The sequence below is a fragment of the Chaetura pelagica genome, unplaced genomic scaffold (assembly GCF_000747805.2).
Source record: "Chaetura pelagica isolate M959 unplaced genomic scaffold, ChaPel_1.0 scaffold416, whole genome shotgun sequence".
Classification (NCBI taxonomy): Eukaryota; Metazoa; Chordata; class Aves; order Apodiformes; family Apodidae; genus Chaetura; species Chaetura pelagica.
In genome coordinates, this window is record NW_009953579.1 from 1,168,651 (window position 1) to 1,187,619 (window position 18,969).

An 18,969-nucleotide genomic window follows, 5' to 3' on the forward strand; every position below is an offset into this window, starting at 1 on the left:
AAAGAGAAAACTTATATATTCACTGATATTTTTGCTCTCTTTTTGAAAAAGAAAATTAAGAATAATTCAAGATCAGATGCTTGATGGCTGTTAATTTTAAAAAGAGAGAAATACAGTCCAGAATACGATAAAAAAAAGTTGAAACAATGTCAAAATAACTTCAGTTTATTCACCTTGGCAGTACCATCAGGACTGTTTTCTTCAGTATAATCTTTAATTATTTCTTAAAATGCATAGAAGGTAGTTTAAATCTCAGAAGGCTAAGAAGGTCAAACAAGTATTTTTCTAAAAAAAATCCCAATCAACTCCAAACAACTAGAAACAAAATGAAAGTACTAAAAATATGAGTATTCCATTCAGCCTGGATGCCAAGAAGTATGTTACATGATAGTTATTAGTTTATAAAACAAAATTTAAAAATACAGACAATAAAGCAGTAAGAAATAAATAAATAAAAAAAATTATCAAGAAAGGAACTTAATAAGACACTCTTATTCTTTGACCAGGATAACTAGTTTTGGAAAAGGTACACTAATTTATTCTTGTGTTTATTAGAATGTTTGGCTCTGTCCTGCTTGATACACAACCTAGACAAATATTGTTTAGGTGAAATCACCTCAAGGTGTGTATACGCATCATGAAATTACTAGTTTGATTCAGGCAGTCTAGAATATTAAACAATAATTAAAAGTTAAAAGTGACAATTTTTTCCCTGTACAGTGAATTAGATTTTTTTTAAGACAGATAAAATCTTAAATAGCTGTTACCTGTTAAGTTTGTATTAACAAATATGCATTTTCTATGTATCTGCCCATATTTTATTATAAAGCTCAGTTAGTAATTTTTTCAAATCCTGCTTAGTCAAGCTAATAAACATATAAGGAATAGGGATACAGTGCTAAAAGACAATAAAATTGAATGTCTGTTTCTGCTCTCAGGATGTTTTCTGGTTTATTACCTTTGCATGGCAAGGATGTTACAACTTGTACTTTAAATTCCTGGTTGCTTTCAGATATGCTTTTTTTTCTATTTTATAACAGGATATTGTTAATTTGTGGTCAGTTCATAAAGCAAATAGAACCTTATGTCCTATTTTTTTAGTTACATTACTGCCTATCAGATAGCTTTAAATTCTGTGTTTGTGCAGTTCATTATTCCTGCCTTAGTTTAGAAGTATACTGTTAAATGCTGTCAGATAGAATTCTAAAACAAAGGAAAGTTCAGCATTGTTTCTTATTTCTCTAGGGTATTGCCCTATTCTCTATCATGCTTTAGCAAGTTGTTTTGTTTAGTAGGTTGTTTTGTGTTTCCTCCTCTGGGTCATTAGCAAATACCGAGTAGCCCTAGACTCAGGACAGACTTCTACAGAATCCTGTTTGATCTATTTTTATTTTTAAAAGAGAACTACCAATAATGGCAATTTTGAACCAGCTCTATAGAATTTTTATCCAGGTCATGTACTCCTTGTGTCCTTCTTTTTTCCCTCCCTTTCTTCTGTATTACTCTGAAGTACAAATTAAATCCTGTGCTCTTGTTACCAGATACACTTGAAAGCTTTTCTGCAGTGACATGTTGAGCTGTTGAAATAGTTGGAAAAGGACATAATCAAGCTCCTGTTCCTAAAGCCATTTCTGGATATTCTTTGTAGCACTTACTTGTTACTGCTTGATCCTCTGCAGCTCATGAGTTAGAAGTAGGCCTCTAAGAACTTCTTTTCTTTGCAGACCTAAGTAAGTGGAAAAATGTTTGTTCCCTCAGCAGAAGTGCAGATAGTGGCAAGTCAGTGTTCTACCAATACTCACTTTCTTGTTTTAGTCTCCATTTGATTTAGAACAGCTTCAGCTGTTCAAAATCACGAACAGTCCACCAGATGAGGTTTGGAGAACTGCTGTTGGGTATTAATTGTATGTCTTTAGGGGGAAAATGGATTCCCACTTTGAGTGCATGTGCAGCACAAAGACACCATTTACATTCTCATCATGTTTGCTTTAAGAATTAGGCAAGATTAGTAAAAGATAGACTTGAGTTTGTTATTCAGAGTGCTATTCATGGCAGTGTTTTGAAAATAACAGTAGTTGGAGAAATGCTTAGTTTTCCTTGTCCTTTAGGAATTTAATTTTATTTCATTTAAAAATACATTAACAAATATATTAAAATTTCAGTGATACTGAATCCAATAACAGAGCTGTTACAATAGGGAAGGACCCTTTTTTTTTTCTTTAGTTTTTAAACCAATTTATTGCCTTTGTTAATTTCAGTGGGCTCTGTCTTGTGATTTCTTTGCTGAATTATTGGATGAACTAATCAAATGGGATTTTAATGTGACTGTACAAACTGTTGGAATATATCATCTGAAAGCTGTGTGTGTCATTGTTCATTTCTGTTCATACCCATGGGAAGTTACGTTTTTGTTCAGTGATTTCCTTCTGCTGTGTCTTTCTAGATACACTAGATCCTCTCTTCATGCACCCTGACTTACCCTGTGGGACCCACACAGGAAGCTGTGGTCATGTGATGCATGCAGCCTGCTGGCAGAAGTAAGGATGAGCCTTTGCAGCCCTTTAATGTTGTGGTTTTTTTAATCTGTTTTCCAAAACATGTCAGTGCACACTGAAAACACAGTACACTAAGTGGATATTTAAGGAGTCAAAACTATTTCTACTTGTCTAATTATGAAATATGGCACAAGAAGTTTTGACCTGATGAAAATATTAATCAAAAGTTTTTAGTGCCTTCTGTGACCTAAAGAGGAATCTATAAGGGGTTACTAATTTATGCAAATAAAACCAATGGGGTAAAATTCATCAAGAGTAAGAAACTGTATCTAGTAGGTTTAATTTGAGCGATCCAATGAGGACCAGTAGGAATCTTCCAGGTGAGTGTCCTCTTTGAAAGTCTGTCACCACCAGGTCAGGACTTAAAAGGATGACTTATTCCAGTAAGGTGCACACACTTAAAATTATACAGAAGTATGTTCCTTGAGTACAGCACATCTGCTCTTGGTAGATCGATCTACATCTGCATAGATCTAAGTGGTGCAACACTGGAGCTCAGTTCTCTTGCTCCTTTTAAGAAAAGATGACTTGCTGTATGGGTAAATGGAATTAAAATAGACAAAAGGCTCTTCTCATACAGGACGGCACAGAAAGTTTCAATATAGCCTTTTACTTATTTTGTAACAGACATCCTAACTTCCTAATATTCCTCCAAATGATACCTGCCACACCTTTCTGGAGTATCTGTGCAGCCTAAAAATGTTGCAAAAGATTCTCTAAACCAGTACAGGTTCAAATGAATGAAATATCTTTGTAGTTCCCATGTGTGAGGAGGAGGAGTTGCTTGCAAAAACATGGTTGTTTGTATGTGGGAAAATACATGTATGTTTTTAATTGTAACAGGATCCTTTCCTAAATATTCTGTAATTGGCAGAACTTCTGCAGATGCACTCTCCCACATGCTTTCTTACTATACAAATGGGATTTTATGTTTTCCCTTAAGATGTATAATTGAAAGCAAAAAAACCCAACACAACAAACCCAAAGCTGATTACCCTAGTGCGGGAGTTAGATATTTCCTATCTGTCTTTTAGGTCCCATGTACCCAGTCTGAACATAAGTACTGGAGTTAGTTGCTTCTATCCAGGCAAGAAGATCTGGGTGTTGGATTTTTTTGTTCCTAATATTACCATTAAGATATTAATGAAATTCAAAGGCTTATTTCATCCAGTGTGGGGGCAAAATTGTAATTAAACCTGTACAAAGATCATAGTTATTTCAGTTTGCTTTTGAGTTCAAAATGTTGAGTTCAAGTGCCATATTGTAATCTGTTATCCTCTTTGTGTTAAAAGTAGGATACAGTTTCATTGACCAGACAGGAGGCTCAGTCATTGCCATGAATAGCTGGTTATTCATTCATTAAATGTTAGCAATAGTTTTTTCTAAAGAATAAATAAAAATATGTACAATCCCTGTTTCAAACTTACAGTAATGAGTTGCATATTAGAGATATTATATACAGCATTTCATTGTGTTGAAGATGTTGTGAGAGAAGAGTAGTAAATCGAATTGCTTGTCTGTAAAAATGTTAATGAAATCTAAAAGGATCTTAAGAGCAATGAAAAGTTGCCATAATTTTTGTGTGAGTTTATGTGCTGAAAGGTTTTATTTTCACATCCAAGCATGTGAAAGTTATAAATCAAAGGAAAAAACTTGTTGACTTGGAAATGTATTTGTTAGATTATAACGCTTTCTATTACGTGGACATTTGTTTTCATATCACATTTGAGCCATTCCACTTTCTAGTGATTTCCTTTTCAATGTCATAGGTACTTTGAAGCAATGCAGCTGAACTTCCGACAACGTCTGCATGTTGAACAGATATTTGACTTGGAGAATGGAGAATATCTTTGTCCACTTTGCAAATCTCTTTGCAATACTGTGATTCCTATTGTTCCACTGCAGGCACAAAAAATAAACAGGTGAATTACCAGATTGTTTAGGGGGGAATTTTTGGGGAAAAAAATAAATTACTTTGGGCCTGAATGGCCGATCATATTTTTTGGATGGAAAACTTGGGCTGACCTTCCTAACCTTTATAAAAGACTGCATGTCTTCTTACTGACTTTCCAGGCGAACATACTGCTTTTGACAGTCAATTGTTTTGTTTTTTTTTTAAAAAAAGTATTTTTCATTAGATATGTTTTGGAGCTGATACCAAATGAGAAAGTACCTAGATGCAGTATTTAGGCTAACACTTCATTTTTGACTGTTTGCTCAAAATAGACAAAGCCAGCAAAGCTACAGAGTGAATGTGTTTTGATCTAAATGTATCATCTGCTTATAAAGGTAAGGAGATCTGTCCAGTGTCAAAGTAAAACCTGCTTTCTCTTTCTGTTTTCAGTGAGGATGCAGAGGCAGTTGCTCAAATTCTGTCCCTGGCGAGGTGGCTGGAGATTGTCATAGTCAGGATATCAGGCTACAGTGTGAAAAATGCTAAAGGTTTGTTACCTTTTGAACTATTCTGTGGGATATCTAATGTGCCAGTACATGTTTAAGTAATAAAACAAAAAAAACGTCAAGAATACATTTTGCTGCAAGTCAGGACAGTACCAAATAAAACTGAGGATAAAGTCACAGCCCTTTCTGAGCTGCTGTCTTGATTTCATGATCCCCTCACCAGTTTCCTGGTTTCTGTTAAATTCTTTTTGTCTTCCCTGCAGAAGAAAATTATGTACACTTGGAGAGGACAGCCACCAACCAACATTCAGCATTAATTTAACTTGTGTATCAACTGTGATGTAGTAAAAAAGAGAATAAATAAATTTAAAGGGCCAAAAAGAACATGTATAAGAACTTAGAAAACAGAAGGTACACGGAATCAGTGTATTCCTTGCACTTTTATAATGCAGGAGAGTTCTTTTTCCTCACCAGCAAAGCACTACTTTTAATCCTTATATTTCTGGGAATAAAGTGTTGCTTAAGGAGGAGGTTTAGAAGACAATCCTGGTGGGTTACTTCCAAACCAGTTTAAAAATAAAAAGAAGTCTTCTGTTAGGCTGCTGTGAAAACTGTAGCAATGTTTGGGTTTTAATGTGGATTATTTTAATTTTTTTTTAAGGAGAGAAACAAAGCATTGCAGCTCTTGCTGACAAGGGGATGGGGAACTCTGCTTTGGAATTCCATTCCATCCTTAGTTTCGGCGTTCAGTCCCTGTAAGTCTTACTGGAAGTGCTCTCTGTGTGATGTTAATTCTTCCTAAAATTCTTTCCTAAAAATTCTACACTTCCTTCCTAAAATTCTACACTAGGTAGACTTCAGGATTTGTACTGAAGGACAGGTATATGATTTCTTTGCTCTGAATATGGACTTTAAGCTTAAACTTTCCCTTAAGCATTCACTGCAGATCAGATCTTGGTCAAATGCAGTCTGGTATTTCTTATGTTCTTAGTACAAATCCAGGAATCTTATGGAATTTTCTAATCCATAAATTGAGTGATGTGGCTCACTTCCTGTGCCTCTAGGCAAGTTATTTAATGTCTGTCTTAATTTCCTGCTGTATGTCTGTTTCAGGATAGATATCACTTGGTTTTGGATGCAATAATGTAATACAGGTTACTCAAAGGAATAGGGTGTTGTCTGTTCCTATTCTAGTCGCCAAAAGCTGTCTCACACTAAAACAGAATGAATGGATAGATACTTTTCAAGTATATTCAGCTGTCTGTCTTCTTCTTAGATCATACTATAAGAACTCTACTGAGTAACATAGTTACACAAAGTACTTTCACCTATCTGTGAAAATGTTGTCAGAAAATTGCATCAAACGCTTCCTTGATGACTGATTTCCATGGGAAAGATTCTGTAGTTTGCACTTAATGTGACATTTAAGTATGAGCCTGTCTTAGATCTCAAGCTTTTGTGGTAGGATTGTTTTGGCTGCAGAGATTTGGAGAATTAATCTGAATGCCTTATTTCTGTTACAAAGTTCTGTGTATGACTTGGAGAAAACCACAAGCCATTAAAATTGTACGTGATTTTGCTTGAGCACTGTTCTGTGTATCACTGCTTTTACATAAACTAACCCAATGTCAGTTAAAAGAGATTAAATGCTAAAAAAAGTGGTTTAAAACACATTTGAAATGCCTTTCTATTTTTGGTGCTACATGAGGCATATATCCCATGTATGAGATGTATTTTCATTTCAGCACTTATAATTACACTTGATTACTTGCATTTGGGGGTTTTTTATTGTTGTTTTTCTACTTTTATTTAAATGTTTGCATTCCTTGAATGCATCTTACAGTATGCAGAAAAGCCTGCTTCCAGCCTGGCAGCTCTTAATATCTTCATTTGTTGAGCCTGTTATGTCAAGGTGGCTATTTACCACTGGAAACTAGTAATGTTTTTCTCCTCTGTGCAAGCAAAGGGCCTTTGTATTCAATAATTCTTTCACTTAGACGTTGTTAGTGATTAATTGACTGGTAAGTAATAAGCACTATTGATAATTCAAATTGAATTTGTCTTGGCTTTCTTTTGCAGAGCCAAATACTCAAGCAGTATCAAGGAGATGCTTATTCTCTTTGCCACCACTGTTTATAGAGTTGGGCTGAAAGTTGCTCCAAATGAAGCTGATAACCGGATTCCTGTGATGACCTGGAGCACATGTGCTTTTACCATCCAGTGTATAGGTAAGGCACAGTTTAGTTTTATTCCTTCTCAGGACCTGAAAATCTTGTATTTTGAATTTATAATTCTATACAATCTGATTATAAATAATGATAACAATAATTCTACATAAATAAGAGTAAAATGTAACTGTATAACAATGTATATTATATGTACTTACATATATAGTAATAGAATGATAAGCTGTAATACATTATAAATAGGATGTTTCTCTTAGATGGTACTTTATAAGATAAGGTATGGAATGCCAACATTGAGTTAAATCTGAGAGAGCAGGGAGTGCTCATGTTCCACATTAGTAATTGTAGTGTTAAGCGTGTTCAATAAATATATTCAGGCTGTCAAACATTATTGACCTGCAAGGTCACAGCTAAATATCTAATGACTGTGAAATAGTCCTATTTATTTTTTGTCTTTATTTTTAAAGAATTCTCATGGAATTTGTAGAAGAAATAATGGTCTTTTTGCATTTTGAAATTATTAAGCAGGTACCTGGCAGGACAAAATTCCAAAACAAGCCCTAAACATTCTCTGGCATGACTGTTTTTGAAGGCAAAATAATTACTATAAAAATGATTGCATTTTGGGGGATAATGTACCTGTTTAGCAGTCAATCTCATTTCATTTCTGTGCTACATACACAAAGAAGTTTGGCCTAATAAACATGAAGCTGTAGATTAATCTGTAGCAGCTTCCAGGCAGGGAAGTAGTCTACCTTACATCTCTAGTGGACTTGACCCAAATGGACTACCAAGAGTTCAAAAGTTTTTTTGGGGAAATGAGAATATTCCGATAAGGCAGGAATAGTAGCAAAAACTGATTCCATCTTTTTATCGTTGGAGTTTTCAAATGGTTTGGGAGAGGGTTGGAAGCCACCCAGCTCACTTAACAGTAATACACGTAGTGCTTTGCAGATCATTTTCATTTGGTATCTAAAAGAAGACTTCGGTGACTGTCAGGGATGAGTTTCCCAGCAAGTGTATAAATGCAGTAACTGTTACCACAGATGTGATATCAAAAGCATATGTCAGAAATAGAAAATTCAGATGCCTTACCAGGCCAAGACTATAAAACCAGAGAGACCACTGTGACTGTTTGACCTATCCTAGGCCACATCATTTCCTTGGATTCATTTTTTTGTTTACAAATAGAGCAGGCTTTTATTGCCTAAAGCCAGACACTTAAAAATACAAATCTGATTTTTCCCATTTTCCTCAGCAACTCCACATGCTGTGTGTGAAACATGTATGGAAGTGCTGAGTTAAAAAACTTTCATTTTTTGTTAGAGATGGTTTATAAAAAACAAAACCAAAATGAACCACTAAGAACCTCCCAACTAAAAACTCCCATTGAAAACAAAAAAAAATCCAGTATCTTGAAGCATACTGAGCCATCTCTGAAAAGTGACTAAAGCACAAAAGCATTCGAATTGGTACCTTTTTACCCAATTGAGTTAATTTGGTTTCTTGTTTATATTGGCTTATTGTCTTTTTGTTATCCCTTCAGAACCAAGGCACTCAGGGAGGAAAGCTGAATTGTATTCCAGCTTGGGAATTTTGTTGTCAAAATATTTTTGTTCAACTACAGTCAAATGCAGTAGTGCAAATCTGAGGGTAAGAAGGATGCATAGGATCCCTGTAAACACACAGTGATGTTTTTTAGCCTTGTATAAGGGTAACTAAAATACAACTAAAGCCGTAGAATGTCTTCTCTCCGTTTATGTGAAAGAGTGCTCCTTTAAATTCCTAGTTAGCAAGATCTGAAAACTAAGTTTTTAAAAGACTTGTAGGAAAGAATCTGGGAAAGATTCAGTACCATTTAAGGAAGATATTTCAAGAGAATTCTCTTATCAGAATAAAGTTGAGCTTGAAAATGGAGTACATATACTAAAAAAAAAAAATTAATCTTCGCCTAAGTGTATTCTAACAGAAATGTTATGTTAGTTCCTGCAGAACAAAGCAAATTTATTTTTTTCTGTGCTTAATTTTAAGAAAACCTCTTGGAAACAGAGGACAAACCTTTATTTGGATCTCTGCAAAATAGACAGGTATGGGCAAGTAAGATGTGCATTTAAACAAATTGTTTATATTTATATATATATTTCTAATACGCATTTATAAGAAACTTACTGTTCTCTACTGAGGGATAGCTTTCAAAACATTTAGATTGATTACAATAAGAGCACTTTGGAAGTGTAATGTTTGCATTTACAAATGAAAGTACATATTAAATTCACTTACGTGTTTTCTCTGTTGAAGTAGGTATATCTTTTACAGCTTTATTTCACTATTGTATCTTCCTTTTTTTCCTGTCCAACCATTATCTCTTGCTCTCTAGCACAGTGGCCTTAAAGCATTAGTACAGTTTGCAGCTGCTCAGAGAACAACATCACCACAGGTCTTGATTCAGAAACATCTGATTCGTCTTCTAGGAGGTATTGTATTCCTTTTCTTCACTAGCTTTCATGTTGCAGAAGTTTGTATTGCAAATTGATACATACATTAATACAGCATAGAAGCTAAGGTTAAACTACTGACAACAATGCTAATTTGATCTTCTCTAACATTGCCTGAAATCCTGAGTATTGCTTCAGCTTAAATAATCAATAATTCTGTTAGCCCTCCTCTGTATCACTCGAGTCCCCAAAACATCCTCTATCCCAGATTACCTAGTCCTGGAAATCACCAGATCTGAAATATCTACAGACAGTTAACAATCCATTTCTGGCACTGTTCAAAATTACTCAGATTCTGTGCTAAACAAGTGGATTAAGCCACAAAGCAGGTATTCCTCTCTTAATAGTGAGACTTCAGCTTTCTAGTACTTTCAAAAGTCTGCTTGCAACCTAGTTTGAGGTATTTGGGCTCAGGGAGAGCAAGTTTGAGACACATAGCTATCCTCCATATTTCTTACTAATTAGGTTAGAGTGGTGGCCTTTGTGAATCCCACTCTTTGATTTGCCATCTATTCAGTAGGATTCTTATGTGTGGTACATGCTTTTGTATTGTGCTAGTGTTGCAGTGCCCAAGTACATTTGTGAACTTCACTCTTAACTCTGTGTTCTTTATTAGATTTGGAGAAATAAATTAAAGATTTTTATCTCAGAATTTTTAAGATAGCCATTAATATAGTGAGCTGTTTAGTATGTGGGAATGGCTAAACACATGCATGATCAATTAAATAAGTGGCAAGCAGTTAATTAGATAGATGCTTCCTGAGTTCTGAGGCTTGGACATTTTTTGATGAAAACACAGAGATGATAGAGGCTCTAAAAGCTGATTCTGATATTGCAGTTCAGTCCAAAAGAAGAAAATATGTATAAAATGCATAATTGATTATATCTTTATTTTGTAGTTCTTCTACCAAACTTTAAAGTGGAGGACACTCCATCCCTCTTAGAAGTAGATATGTTCCACGTTTTGGTAAGTAGGTTCATTTTATTCTTTATCTGAATACTTTTACGAGCATGAATTTTTGTGAACTTCACCCTGTGCAGTCCTGCATTATCTATTCACATGCATGAGTCAAGTGATTATACACAAGCACTGCCTATAAGCAAATGATTACACATGGCTGCTGTGTACAAGTGTTTTCTTTTAGTTCTGCTGTTCTACCTTTCAAGTATTTGTTGTATCACTCATTTTAAATTTCATGCTGGTAATCTCCATCTTTTTACCACCTCTATTGGTATCAAGCCTCAAAAAAACCTGAGGTGCACCCACTCATCTTGTTTCCCTCATGTTCTCGGTCTCAATAGGCCTCTCCTACCATCTGATCCTTTACATTCACTCTCATTACCTTCTTTGCTCTTCTTAGCCTCTTCTGTCTATTCTTAATACAAATCTGTATTATTGTTTGTTTTACTGATAAAAAAACCCCAAAACACAATCACAAAAGCACACAACAAAAAACCCAAACAAACAAGCTCATCCAAATAAAGCCTGTTTTACTCTTGTTGCTTTTTTAGCTAATCTTTGGTCTTGCTTCTCAGTTTTTTCAATGTGTTTTATCTTATGCCAAAATCCAGAAATAAAGCTTTCTAGAAATTTTACAGGCTTTCTTGGTGTACTTCTAAACTGACAATCACAATGAAACTGTGTCTGAGTTTCCTGCATGCTAGAGGGGCACAAATGATAAACATTTTCCAAGGACTTTTTGCTACACTTTGTGAATTAAAGATATCTAGATAAATGAATATATTTAAACTGACTACAGAAATGAAATATAAATGTGTAGTGAGAGTATAAATTATTTCATCTGTGTAACTATTACCAAATTTCTGTTACTTTATTTTCTCCTTCCCTTTCACTCTAGGTGGGATGTATAAATTATTTCATCTGCGTAACTATTACCAAATTTCTGTTACTTTAATATTTTCTCCTTCCCTTTCACTCTAGGTGGGAGTTGTGTTATCCTTTCCATCTTTGTACTGGGAGGATGCTGTAGACTTGCAGCCTTCATCAATTAGTTCAGCCTATAACCACCTCTACCTCTTCCATCTGACAACACTGGCACACATAACACAAATCGTTGTCTCTTCAGCAACAGGTAGGAGTGTAAGTGGGTTGGATTATTCTGGCATTTTTATACCATTTCATAAAAATAGTGGATGGACAATGTTAGTGTCTTCCAAGTGTAAACTTCCTCATAATAAATGACAGTGCTAGGTAGTAGTAACCATTTTATGGTAACAGAGTAAGTAGCGCTGCATGGTTTTCAAAGCGTTTTATTATATCATGTTTGTGTATTTAGCCTAAGAAACCAAGATAGTTATTGATAAATCAGTACTTACTCCAGTCAGTTGTTCCAGAATGGTAACTTCCCCTTCTTCACTCTATGTAAGAGAAGCAAAGCTATGCCCAGAAGCAGCACTCTGAGCTGTACAGTGACAGAAGGGACTTGGGAAATGAATTTTTCTTTACCCTTCAGCCTAGTAAATGCCCAGAGCTGAAATATGAAATCTTCCTGATAGGAGAGTATTTAACTTTTCTCTTTATTTCATACTACTGTTAAAAACTGCCAGTGACTTACAGGGTTCCTAGCAACTATTTCTTCAGCATGATGGGGATGAAAAAAAAAAAAAAGTTCCAGTATCTTAATCTGTGTAGGACATTAGCTTCATAAGTTCAAGGGAAGAAAGCAGTTTTTATGTAAGGATGAACAATGAGGCACTAATCCTGATTTTTCTTTACAGTATGCAGTTTTAGGACAACGTTTGCTAGGTTAAAAGCAGAAGTGGAAGTATTTCTGTAATGGAAAAAAAAAAAAGTACTTGCAGAAAAAGGTAATTGTATCACGTATGAAGTGCATTTACAGTGGGATTCCTATTTTTGTGTGCAGAATCCCGTTCTGCTCAATCACCTGACAACAGTGAGGAGGCACGGTCTGCACAGTCTTTCTGTAGAGAGATTTGCCAGTACACCAGTGGGTGAGTAGCAGTTCTGCTATAGCATTGCGTTTTTCCTAGAAAGATGACAATCCAGAGAGATTTACCTGAACTCCACAGAAAACAGGAGAAAAAAATAATCCATTTTGTATGGAGAGTTAGCACAATGCCTTGTGCTTTCTTCCCATACTCCTGAACACCGGAAAAAAAAAAAAAAAAAAAAGGAAACTGGTGAAAGGAGCACTTTTAATTAAAATACCTACTTTTTTGGTCAACAGTAAATTCTTAGTCTAAGGATGAAAAATACCTATATCCATTCTGGAGCACCACTACCTATAGCAGTTATTTTTTTTGTTGCCTTGATTGTTTTTTTGAGATATGTCAATTATAGATGGAAGCCAGAAAGAAGTAAATGGCTCTACTAGAAAAGAAGGAAAAGTGTAAAACTAATCACAGTTGCTTATTTGATTGAACAGCAGTGCCTATCTTTTCAGAATTTTTTGATAGGTATAGCTACAGATCTTCATTACTTCATCATCTGTGTGAAATAAACTAAAAAATATGGATACACCCTCTACAAATTCTGCATTGATTTACCTTCTCTGAGGCTAGTTGCAAAAATATGTTTCTCAAGGACTGAAAATGCTACCCAGTGGTCTAAAAGTCTAAATTTTTAAATATTCAACATTTGGTATTTAAATAATAGAAATAATTTTTCTGAGGCATGAACTTCAAATCGTAGGTGCTGTGCATTTTGGAAAATCAGGTCACTATACTGAGATGCCTAGGTACAGAATTAAACACCAAAGTTAGTCAGCACAGCTCTGAAACTTTTATTGGTTTAGTTTCTGTGTATGCATTGTTGTCTTTTAACTCTGACCTATCTGTGCTTAAGCAGCACAATCTGCATGGTAATTTTACAATGATACACAATGTTATAGTAACAGCTTTACAGATTGTTCCTCAGTAGGTCCTAGTCAACATTTGTGTGAACATCCTATTTACATAAATGTGAATTTTACAAAGTTTAAAATTTTTAGAAAACAAAGACACTCTGTGTGAGGTGGATTTTCTGTGAAATGTAATCTCAGTGTTCATATGACACAAACTAAAAGAAAAACTACTGAGATGAGTATCACCTCATTTTTTGCTAAAAATGAGATTCGTATAGCTTTAGTTTAAACAATCTCAGTGTTACTGTTTGACAGAATGAAGTATGATATATTAATTTTTTAATTCTGTTAGTCTTGTTGTTCTTGGAAGAGTATTTATGTATGTGTGTTTGTTTCTTTATTTCAATTGCATTCAAAACGCCAACTGGATGAAACATTATCCCCATTTCAAAAAAATTGCTGGCTTTTGATAATAAAAAGAAACCAGTGTAAGAATCAATTGCTCTGCGTGTGATGCTGTATTGCACACTTTGAATGAGATTATCTAGAGTTAGCCAATACATAGCTCTTCATCTCTAGGTATGTATTTTTTATAATAATCAAGAATATAAGGGGAGATAATCTGAATGCTCAATGTAAGTGTTCTGCATAAACTCCATACTTATGTCTTAGGCAAAGGGGAGGCTGAGAGTTGATGCTAGTGACTGTCTCACAGAATTTGAAGTACATAGCTGTTGCTTCTACACAGCTGCCATTCTACCAGTGTTAACCAAAATGTGAAAGTGCTAGAAGGATTTGTGCTGTGAACTACTGCAGCTATTTCTCATTTGTGTATTACAGTTGCTTTAGTCAGGATATTCCAGGCCAGCTGGTGTGGGATTGTGTTAAAAAAGGCATTATGCCTTACCTCCGTTGTGCTGCTTTATTTTTTCATTATCTGCTGGGAGTTTCTCCACCTGAGGAACTGCTACAAGGTAAGTGTAAGAAAGCAAATTTATCTGTATATTGACCTTGTTTACTGTTTTCTTGGAAGAATGGAATTCTTAAATGTTTGCAGTAGCGTAGCAAGAGTTAATACGTTAAAGTAAGACTTGGAAAGAAAAGGAAATACTAATTTGTATTGGAAGGGGCAAGCATGAGAAGCTGAGTCACCTTGGCTTGTTTGCATGGAAAGAAGTGACTTCTGAATATGTGCAAAAATGTGAATTAATGATGTATTGAAGGTAAGTAATTGTGGATACAGAGATTCTGTGATTTAAAGATAATTCTAGGGGCTTATATTACATTACCTGAGAAATAGTTTGGAGTATATTTAAAAAAAACAAACAACACAAAATAAAACTGTTTTGTGCAATTGCTAATGTTGGTAAATGCTAAAGACATTCCCATGTCTTCTAGAGAGCCAAGTAAAAATAAAGCATATTATAGAACTTTAACATCTTCCTTTAAGATCCTAATGCACTACAGATACTAAAGCCCCCCCCCCAAATATTTTGCTATGAACAACTGAGACAAAATACGATATCTTAAATTTATTTGTAAAGACTGTAAACAAAGTTTGAAGTTGATTAGCATATACAAGTCATTCTCTACAGTTTGGGATATGCCTTTACTATAAAGTCTGGAACTTTGGGACTTCCTGGTGAATCAGTAATGCCATTTTCTGTAGCAGAGCCATTAAATGACCACCCAGCAAACTGTTCCATTAGACCAACTTTATGAAATGTGGTAGCACTGACTTGACAATAGCAATATTGAATATCATTGCAGGCCAAAGGGATAAAGCAAAGCTAAAATGTGATGAGTACAGAAATCTGCTGTACTATAGTATATTATGTAGTATGCAGTGACATGGAATTTAAGCAAGGAATTCTGTTAGTACAGTAAATCATGCATTACTTAAAAATTTCTTACATCAAATTTGTTTAACCTAAAGCAATGCAAATGCAAATTCTAAGTCAATGGAATTACATCCAATTGTACTAACTAGGAGCTAGGCAAATGCAGTAAGATACATAATACCCAGTGGAAAAGGGATCAGGAGATTTCTAGTTTCATGTGAATTATTTAGGATTGCTGAAACTTTTGACAATTGCCCATGTTTTCTTTGTTTTGCAGTTTCTGAAGAAGAGCAATTCAAGGCACTTTGTACTTACCTCTCTCTACCTACCAATTTGTTCATGCTCTTCCACGAATACTGGGACACAGTAAACCCACTGCTTCAAAGGTACTAATTGGGACTGGACAGGCCATGCTTTTCTGTTACAAAGGCCCTATCGGAATTTTGGTTCAAATTTGTTAACAAATGATTGAGCTCAATTTTGTTCTAGAGTTCTACACATTTGGTGTGCTCAGTAACAGTGAATCTCTCGAAGCACATCACAAACAAATCTATGTTTGATGGTAATTGAAATGTTAAACAGTTATAGTTCAAGGGACTGTCTACAGCAAAAGTGCTGATTACATGAGCTGTAAAATGAGAATATGAAAAATCATGTAGCTGGCAGGGTGAGACTTTGTACCAGTTCTTCTCTGGATTTCCAAAATATACTGGTGAGTGTTGAAGTTAGCTTAATGGTTAAAAGGTACAATTTGAGTATTATGTAGGTTGCAATCTAGCATTAGTGAATAAAATTCTCCATTCAGAAACACAAGTTAAAATAAATGGGCATGCTTCTGTCCCCCCAAACTGAGGATAAACCTGCTATATTGTGTTGAAGAATGTCTTCATGTATTTAATGTGACCAATTGAGCACTTGGTTGCATTAATTATTAGTCCTGTTTCTTGGCAGAATTCTCTGGCTCACAGTAGCCTTCTGGGTTGTTTTTTCAGGGTTTTTTTTAGCTTTCTTTTGTTGTCTAGAGTTCTTCATTTTAGGGACATTTTGAGCTGTTGACTCCAACTTAGAGCCCATAGAGCTGACCTGAACAATTCCCTATATGCAATTTTAATGTAATTAATTGCATTTGTAGTATATATAATTGCTTATAAATTAATAGCATTTTTACAAGTGAACTAAATAAATTTGTCTTAAATGTTCCTACGTGTGTGCTCAAAGACTTAATGGTGTGTATAGGAGAACACCAAGGACAGGTGCTTGTGAACATTGGAAAATGATCACTAGAGGCAGAGCTAGCAAATCCATCATAGTGTTCCCAGTCAAAAGCAAAGGTTTCATGTAGGAGGCTACATATTTAATGTACTAGTAACAGCTGTCAAATCATCATGCACAATCCCATATGTTTTTTTAAGGAATCTTATTTCAGAAGACTAAATTTGATGAATGTTGAGAAATGTGTTAAATGAAGCTTACTAGATTGACCATCTGCTACAGTTCTTTCTTCCTTCTCCTTTTTGTAGAAATAAGATACTGTAGACACACCAGTTCCTCTGTTCAGTAACTTGCCAATATGTAATGTTTTGGTAGACACATTTGGTCATTCTAAGCAAGCATGTAACATGCAATGACGCATTGTAAAATAACCTTTGGGTGATGGTTATTACCTAAAAGCAATAAAATGTTTTCCTAATAGACATTTTCTTACACTGTGGCTTTTAGCAGATATATTCCAAAGGGAGCTGTGTATCACAGCCCACTTTGAGAACTTAAATATGTGTGAAGGCTGTTTGCATTTTTAAACTCTGTTAATTCTTGTGTTTTCATATGTGTGATGATAATCTTAAGCAATAGTTTTTCACGTAGGTTTTTCACTTGGATACAAACTTTAGGTTTTTTCCTGAAGTGAAATTGTTAAAGAATAGCTGTTTCTCCATGTGAAGTTTCAGCTAGAACTATCAATGTTTCATCTGTGCTCTGTGTTTGCTTCTTGCTTACTAGTTTAGTTTAGTGTTCTTAAGTGTATATTATTATCAAACACTGTCATCTGCAAATGTTTGTTTGAAACAGGTGGTGTTCTGACCCGGGGGTGTTAAGTTGTTTGAAGGGGAAAAGCATTGCAATAAGGTTAGTTTGCTTCTGTTGTTTTTTATTCTGGTTTTGACTTAAAACTGTGGAAAAGTGGAGGTCTTGTGGGGAAGATAAGGACGCTTGTATTTTCTTCCTTCTGCTCTACTACCAAAAGTACATTTCTCTTTAAATGGTTGTTTCTCATGCAATGACACTGAATTGAGAATGACCATTGTTAGACAAGTTACCTAGCTTACTGTAGGAAAAAACAAAAACTAACTGGAATGTCTTCATACATGTATGTTACATATGAAATTTCATTTATTCAGCCTTGTTGGAATATAGAAATGCTGAAGCTCCCATGTGGAGCTTCCTCACACTTGGGCTTCTAGGACTGAAGAACTGCTGTAGAACTGCAAAAGTTTGCAGAAAAGGCTGAAAGCACAGCAGGAAAAAAAAAACAGGAATTTATAGCTATCCATTCTGTTCTTTCTGATTATTCTCATAATTATCTCCATGATAATAGTTCTTTTTCACTTGCCCAGGTATCCTAGGAAAAGAAATAGCTTAATAGAGCTTCCTGAAGACTATAGCTGCCTCTTGAACCAAGCCTCTCAGTTTAGGTAAGATATGGCATATTTAGTTGTCTTCCTGGGTGTTCTGTCACTTTTAATAACTTTTGTATTTTTACAGTTACTGTAACTGGTGTTAAAACTGTGTAAAGAAATTACTTTGCAGAAGCAAAGGTGCTGACCAGTACTCTTATGTACTGACATGGAACTAGTATATCCTCATCTTAAATATGAAACAAACGAGCTTGCTAAGTGAAGTCACTTTTGTTTGCTAGGAGAGCATATAAAATTATTATAGCTTAATCTGCTGGTCTTTTTTCACCAGTGCAATGTGCATTTGGTTTGGCCATAAGCCTGAAAATTATTTTTGCACTGGACACAACAAGCCCAGAAGGTTGGCACTGTTTATGCCAGGAAGAGTGAATCATAGGATAATTCAGGTTAGAAGGGACTACAGATCATCTTGTCCAGCCTCCCTGCTCAAAGCAGATACCTTGCAGATAAAATATTTCAAGCAATTTAAAAACATAGCAAAAGGAGGCAGATACGTGAAATATGATGACATAGTATGTCTTATGGTTTTGTTTGTCAGTTCTGTTGGGTTATTTTTTGGGGTGGGAGTTGTTTTTTAAGGAACGTTATCCATAGTTAAAATGTCTTTCAAAAATTTAATCCCTGCAGTAATGTTCTGGTTACACTTTTTCTAGATGCCCACGGTCTTCTGATGATGAACAGAAACATCCAGTATTGTGCTTATTCTGTGGGGCTATGTTGTGTTCCCAGAATACTTGCTGTCAAGAACTGGTGAATGGGGAGGAGTTGGGAGCCTGTACTTCTCACGCTCTTCAGTGCGGAGCTGGAGTCTGTATGTTTCTCAAGTAAGTAGAGAGCCAGAATGTAATGTGTTAAAGGATAAAGGGAAATACTTGAAGATCAGAATTTACAACATCATCAAAGCACTTAATTATTTTTGTCTGAGACAAAGAAACATTGCATTGACCTAAAATTGAGCTCACTAGAAAGTTAAGA

At 35.1% G+C, this 18,969-nt stretch overlaps 1 protein-coding gene across 1 annotated transcript in view; it reads left to right on the plus strand.

Moving 5' to 3' along the window:
* UBR1 (ubiquitin protein ligase E3 component n-recognin 1) overlaps positions 1–18,969 on the plus strand; it is a 52,491-nt gene that overhangs the window by 32,759 nt on the left and 763 nt on the right. Inside the window, exons 30-44 of the mRNA XM_009999745.1 lie at positions 2,444–2,537; positions 4,325–4,477; positions 4,900–4,997; positions 5,617–5,710; positions 7,035–7,183; positions 9,173–9,228; positions 9,519–9,615; positions 10,536–10,603; positions 11,579–11,729; positions 12,522–12,609; positions 14,301–14,434; positions 15,579–15,687; positions 17,369–17,425; positions 17,914–17,991; positions 18,648–18,818. Coding sequence (XP_009998047.1) covers positions 2,444–2,537; positions 4,325–4,477; positions 4,900–4,997; positions 5,617–5,710; positions 7,035–7,183; positions 9,173–9,228; positions 9,519–9,615; positions 10,536–10,603; positions 11,579–11,729; positions 12,522–12,609; positions 14,301–14,434; positions 15,579–15,687; positions 17,369–17,425; positions 17,914–17,991; positions 18,648–18,818 — 1,597 coding nt within the window. The remainder of the gene's footprint in view (positions 1–2,443; positions 2,538–4,324; positions 4,478–4,899; positions 4,998–5,616; positions 5,711–7,034; positions 7,184–9,172; positions 9,229–9,518; positions 9,616–10,535; positions 10,604–11,578; positions 11,730–12,521; positions 12,610–14,300; positions 14,435–15,578; positions 15,688–17,368; positions 17,426–17,913; positions 17,992–18,647; positions 18,819–18,969) is intronic.